Genomic DNA, 6,716 nt, shown 5'->3' on the forward strand with positions numbered 1-6,716 from the left:
AACCGAGCAGACCTGCAAATTAATGTCTCTTTATTTCACAGCGAGCATTTCGTTAAAGCTTGATTTATCACCATATAGCTCGCGCTCGGGTTTTTATCGGTCGATCGCCCGTGGCTCCGATCGCTCCTTTAATTATGCAACGCCGTACGGATCCTATTCCGCGGCCTGGAGCTAATAATAACGATCGGAGAGCACGCGCGCGCGATCTCGTTTCCTTTTCTCTGCGCTCGCGATTCCGCGATTCCTCTTTTATCCTCTCCGCTGCCAGGGGAGCGTTTAATAAAACCACGAACACGCCCAAAGTAGCGTGCGGCATAAACACATTGCTCAAAACAATCAGAGAATCAGATTTCTAAGTCAGATATCAGATTCGAATGAAATATACCGCATTAAACTTCAGGCCGTTTCGTTCGGGCTCGTTTGACCCGAAATGAGTTTCATTTTAGATACAAAAATGATGTATGGCCGGTGTTACGCGATATTACACGGGATAGCGATGGTAAATGGGCGTACAGGTTGAAAAGTCGAAGACATAGAAACCGAGAATACATTTCTTCCTGAATGGGCTAAAATTAGGTCCAGTTTCATAGATACCTATCGCGCGGTCCTTTATTTTCCAGCCAAGGTATTCATCGATAATGCCTGGCATTCGTAATCAAAAAGGGTCCACTCCTTTCTCATATCGCGCATTTTTTCGTCCAATTAAAAGGCAACGCGGATCAACCGATCGTGTCAGTTAATCAAAACGAGCTCGAGGTCCTTTCTCCTCGTTAAGAGAGAGCCACGGTTTCCCATTTGTCGCGTGCACAGCGAATATCGACCATTTATCGCGAGCTTAGGATCGAACTCACCAGGTTTTTCTCGCGACTTTCATGCTTACGATCGCTCCAGCTCTTTGCCTTCTCTCTCTTACCTCCGCGCACAACGCTGTCCCGTTAATGGAAATATCTTCCGTATGCGTTCCATACACAGCCCAGAAAGCTAATTAACCATAACTTTCCGTAAATGGATGCAACGCGCGATATCCTCGTTTTATTGCCAGACCGCGCCGAAGGTGGTAATGAATATATTCCTGCGGGACAAGCCTGCATCGTTCCCAGCCGCACACCTTTTTCACCATGGAACTTAATCATTTACCAGTTCCTCCGACGTTCTTTCAAATACTAGAAAACCGTGCGTACACTGTAATATCCTCGTTCGGTAAACCGACTGTCCCCTTGTTAATCAAAGGAATAAAATTAAAAACGAAGTAATTAGATCGAAAGGTTCGAGAATAATTGTTCCAGGAAATGGTTTCTCAAAGTGTTAACAATGTTCAAATGCCCACTGCCTGTAATACCGTTTTTAACGAGCAAACACCAAGAACGATTTGTATTATCACGCGAAAGTTGCATAATTCTCGAGGCAGTCACGAGAGAGAAACGTCGATGCAATCTCGCTCGAGATGACTGTCTGACTAAAATTCTAATTCCCCTTGAACGTCGCCTAACACGTCCCAACGGCTTTCCCTCAACCCGAGTTCCCACTTTGGTCACCGTAAAACGGTCGAGGTAATTAATAACGAATTTATCCCGGTGATAAGGTGGTTTGCAACGCGCCGCCTCGCCGGCGTATCTCGTTGATTTGACTGACCGGCAATAAAGCACCATTAACACCGGCTGGCATTTTTCCCCAAGTGCAAAGTGCTAAATTATAAAGTCACCGTGGAGAACCAGATCGGACGCGATATTTCTTGCCCTCCGCGCACGTCCGTCCCGGCTTTTGCTCTCTTAAACTGGTCCCACGTGAAGCTCCCTTCGTTTGTCGAGATACAAAAGAAAACCGTATCGTACAATTCGTTCGAACATCCCCACGATCAACCTCTCCTATTATTTCTCGTTTCTTTCGGAAAAGGATCAGAACGATCGCGGCTGCTGTATAAAGTATCATTGGTACACGCGCGTGTGCGCAAAAAGAGCACACCGGTTCGTGTGGCTGGTGTGTGCGTGGTGCGATATCAAGCCGCACCGACCGGTGCAATAACAGTGATTAAGCTTTATCGTGGCCGTTTCAGCGGACTATTTATCTGTCGGCCGCGAAATTACGCGCTGTAAAGACATAATAGGAACGTGATCCAATATTGTCGTTTGTCCACAGCGGCCGCTCGAACCCGGCCACGCAAAAACTACCGGTTATTAATCGAGAATTTAGCACTTTTATGTGTTCCACCGGTCGGCTACGACTTCATTCGCCGAGGGAGATCGCAACAAGACCACGGTGTCGAAATCTTTCCGATTGGTTGCTGCTTAGTATATCTCTCGACGTATGCTGTTCAACCCCTTGTCTCGTGATTTTTTCCTAGTTTCCTAGCTTGAACTCGGATATTTGCTGTTTCAGTAGACCCAAGTATCTACAAACACGGTGCAACGTTGTAGCCAATTTGCATTCGTATTATAGTTCTCTCTTCGTCTAAGATTTCTACGGAAGAATCTCTCTAAACAGATAGAGTAGCCACGAAAGTGTGTCTGTCGTGGATAAATATGATCCGTGAGAAATTCGCGGCATTCCCATTAGCCATTTGCCAGTGTAGCTGGCCCCGACTATTAAAATACAATAGGGTGGCAAAGCGACGGCGAAACAAGTGACGGTGTTACACGCGAATTTTTTTCTAACACAATACGACGGTGCGCGGACAGCCATAATTTTCAGTGAACACGCATCCGCGGGTGCAAAAGGGACACACACACACACACGCGCGCGCGCACGCGTGGTTTTCTCGGCGCGAAAGACGCTCCGCGGAACAACGCAACGCGCGAGAGAGTTTCAGCGGAGTGTGCAGCGAGACTCGCGTACGAAAGCAGAAAATGCGATCTAATAGGGTGCGATTATTTACCGATGGTTTGCATAAGAATACGACAACTGAATGACCTATAGGAAATTGTTGTACAGCGTACAAAAGCGGAGAAATAGTTGGTTGGTATATCGCGGTTGATTTATGGGGCAGAGAGCAGCTTATTTCTCCGAGTGCTTAACAATTGTTTCCTGACAATGAGCGTATATCAGATATGAGTGACACGAAGAAACGTTTTCTACCATTCATCAAGCTGGCACTCGGTCGGCGAGTAAAGTAATTACACGTTTTCCTGTGTCGTTTCAAAGGGTCATCCATCTGCTCGCAAACCCGGGGAAACAATTCCGCCGTAGACGTCCCTCGACGACAAAATAAATCTCTAATTAGCAAGATCTTACGGGGGAAAGGAAGTTCGATGGGGACGTGAATCTGTGTGCGCGATGATTTTATATTCGTGAGGAAAGTTCGTTATATACCTTCTCTGTTGAATATTCAGGAAGACGGCGGAGAATCGATGGTTAAAATGGTGATGCTCGGCGCCGAGTGGAATCGTAATTTTTACGCGAAATCGTAGAATCGTCGCGGTAATTAACTCACGTGTCGGTTGTACGTCTTAATCAAGCCGTGATGTAATAATGAAAGAGTCACGAGGTAGTTACACACCGTGAGAGGCCTTATAGAATTTTTGATTCTCCGTGTTTCGTGGTTCGATGAATTATTAAAATATCTCAATTAAAATCGCGGCTCTTCTATCTCGAGCGTGGATCAGATTCGAAAGCAACGTTCTGCCGAGTTTTATTTATGCCGGGGATATATTGTGTCACGAGCAGATTTTTCTCAGCCACGCTCGAATAATTAGTAAATCGTTGCGTTGTGTAAAAGGTCCAGCTGTCGATAATCTGAATAAAATTGTTGAAATCGTGACAGAGCATTATCCGTCCAAGCAACCGTTCCCTTGCATAATAATCGTTTCTTTCAGAACTTGGAAATATATAACTCTTTCGCACCGTTGAAACTTATGAGTCGATGAACTTTCGGGACCATTATACCGTTCTAACGAGAAACCCCTTTATCGGCCAATTTCTCGCTGACAATTGAACGTATATATTCGCCAGTCGTTTAGTAGTTCACGTTCTTCCAAAAAGAAGGGAAAATAAATCTCCAACTTTATACCAATATCTCGTAAAACGTTCCTACGAATAAATTGACCAAGAATCACGAGCAGGCACAGGAAATACCGTCGACTGTATTAAACTGACCTTTCGCTGTGCGCAACAATTATTTCACGTTTACTGGAAATTTATCTGCGAACCGGCCAACCGATCGACGCGTATACCTACACCTCTTCCTATCGATTCGTGACCGTTACATAACGAACGTGGGACTATTTTAACTTTCATAAGTGAAAAATTACACAGTGTTGCCCCTGAGAAACTCTTTGTAACTCGGCTAGTTAACGAACCTGCATATCAGTACTTGAAATTTTTACACGGTGTAAACCGAATAGCAATAGTTTCCCCCATGCTTTTATCTACCATCGCTACAAACGTTAATGACTGTCATTAGAAAAGCCTAGCGTACACTCTATACGTGTGGTACAATGTACAGGCGAAAGAAAACTCACCGGAGGAAGGTCGATCCGAGTATCTGGTGCAGTAGACCCACGCAGGCCAGGGTAACTGTTTCCCTGGCTCGGTCACAGGTGGTCCTGGTGCGTTCGTGGTTGAATTCCCCGTGGAAACGCCACCACCGGACGTGGCGTTGGTCGTAGAGCTCGTTTCCGAGCTACTCTTCTCCGAACTTTCCGAGGCAGACTCGAGAAAGTCTTTCGTCAGGTCTATGGGCCTCGAGCTCACCTTCTTCGGACGCGATTTCTTCAGGGAAATAGGATCGGTGATCCTTCTACCGAAGTCTGCCTTTAGAATATTATCTATACTGAACTTCAAGCTAGCCTGATGTTGCAGATTGTTATTGTTATTATGGTTATTGTTACGATGGTTACTGTTGTTGATGCCATTATTCTGAACACCGTTAGCGCCAGGCAACGTTCTTCCGTTCTCCTCTCTGGCTCCAGGCGAGACAGGACTACCAGGTTCCCTCTGAAGAATCTTACTGACGGATAATCGATGCTGATGCACCGAATTCGCCGGTACGTGCTGCACCTGGGACGTTTGATGAATGTGAACGTGACTGTTCGCGTGGTGCAAATGTTGACCCGGGTGAGGCATCAGAGAGGCAGTTTCTCTCGGGTCTCTGCAGGCTGTAGGGTGGAGAACAGGGGTGGTAGCTTGCAGACCGGTGACTGTCATGGCCGACGGTGGTGACAACGATAGTCTCGTTACCAGAGGAACGCTGATCGGAGTTCTGTGCAGTCTTTCGACAGTCGGATACACAATTTCGTGACTCAGACTGTGCTGAACACGAGCTGGATAATCGGGGATCTCGGTTTCCCTCGAGGAATATCGTGGTAGTAAGTGTTGCGGGTGACTGGATTGATACCTGGGCACTATGACGTCTTGAATGGCCTCAGGGCGACCCGGGGAGGAGGCAGTTGCCGACGAGGAAGCCGGCGACCTGACCGAGGACGCCGTAGGCGACGAAGGTGGTTGACTGTAGGCCGGTGGACTCGGCGCAGGGATGTGATTAGACGTTCGCTGATAGAACGCATCGTTGCAGCTCGTCGAGCTAGAAGGCGACGGTGTCGCCGACGTCCTCGTGTTTTCTTCGTCGCGAAAGTCGCCACGACTACTGGCCGATTCCTGGTCATACCTGACTGAACCACAGCCACGGATTCCAACGACGCTCGTGGGCGTCGGTTCGCTACCGACGCTCAACACTTCGCTGGTGTCGCTTTCGCAATCGCTGTCGGGGTTGTTGCCGTCATTTCCTCGTATCTGTTCACGTTTCTCGGAGTCCTCGGACAACTCCAGCCGAGTTGTTAGATGATTCTGCCTGATCTCGTGGAGATCGTTGGTATCTAAACCCGTGGAAGATTCCGGTGGCGTGTTCGACATGGTTCTTTTCCTTCCTCGTATATTTTTACTCTCGGTAAAATTTCTTTTCCACTCTGTCCAGCTGATCGGGGTAGCGAAATTGAGGTTAGGCTTGAATTAACTTTAGCCTTCCCATCGCGACAGCTGGAGAGATCCTCTTTTTACTCTGCCCCCAACTGTCCTCTTCGGTCTACCGGTCGTTTTGGCGATTTTCAGATCGTTCAGTGTACCCACCTAACGGATTCCATCCGCAGCAAATAGCCTGGAGGGAGCATCGTGTTCGTGGATGGCACCTGTCCGATCTCTCGCCGTCCGTGTACCATCAACGGAGGCACCCTGGACGTCTTACTCGCATAGTATCGTTAGATTACCTCATGGAGTACACCGTTCTCGTGTGAAACTTGCAAATATTCGCGCACCCTTCAGTCACGCTACTATCCCTCGAGCACTAGGTACTCTTCCTCCGGTTTCTTGCCGACGGACACTGTTCAGGCCAGTTCATGACGGACCGCCACATGGATTTCCGACTTTATCTCTCATCCTTCCCCGGAAACAGTCTCTCTGAGCGTAGTTACACTAAGAACCAAGTCGAACCGAGCCGGTAGATCATTACTCCAAGTGACAGTCCAACCGACAACGAACCGTATCGTACCGCCTCGAAATCTTCTCGATACGTCCATAATCCATCGCACTCTCACTTTCGCGTTCCTCCTGGTCTGCGGTAGCCGGTGGTCCTTGAACTGAAAGAGGGTACTCTCTAGCTGGTTCACAAGTAGATACTCTGTCAAGTAGCGACGCGCACCGAAAGCAGAGCCAGCGAGCAGGAAACCGAGGCGAGAAACACCGGGCAAAACGGTTCGTACGGGGGACAGAGACCGGGAGGTGTGACGAAG

General features: G+C 47.9%; 1 protein-coding gene across 1 annotated transcript in view; it reads right to left on the bottom strand.

Moving 5' to 3' along the window:
* The window catches only part of LOC108580027 (segmentation polarity homeobox protein engrailed-like), a 69,530-nt gene extending 63,686 nt beyond the window's left edge, over nt 1-5,844 (bottom strand). Inside the window, exon 1 of the mRNA XM_017943684.1 lies at nt 4,455-5,844. Within this exon, the coding sequence (XP_017799173.1) occupies nt 4,455-5,844 (1,390 nt within the window). The remainder of the gene's footprint in view (nt 1-4,454) is intronic.
* Nucleotides 5,845-6,716: the final 872 nt, after the last annotated feature.

This window comes from Habropoda laboriosa, unplaced genomic scaffold (genome assembly GCF_001263275.1).
Source record: "Habropoda laboriosa isolate 0110345459 unplaced genomic scaffold, ASM126327v1 scaffold2, whole genome shotgun sequence".
Classification (NCBI taxonomy): Eukaryota; Metazoa; Arthropoda; class Insecta; order Hymenoptera; family Apidae; genus Habropoda; species Habropoda laboriosa.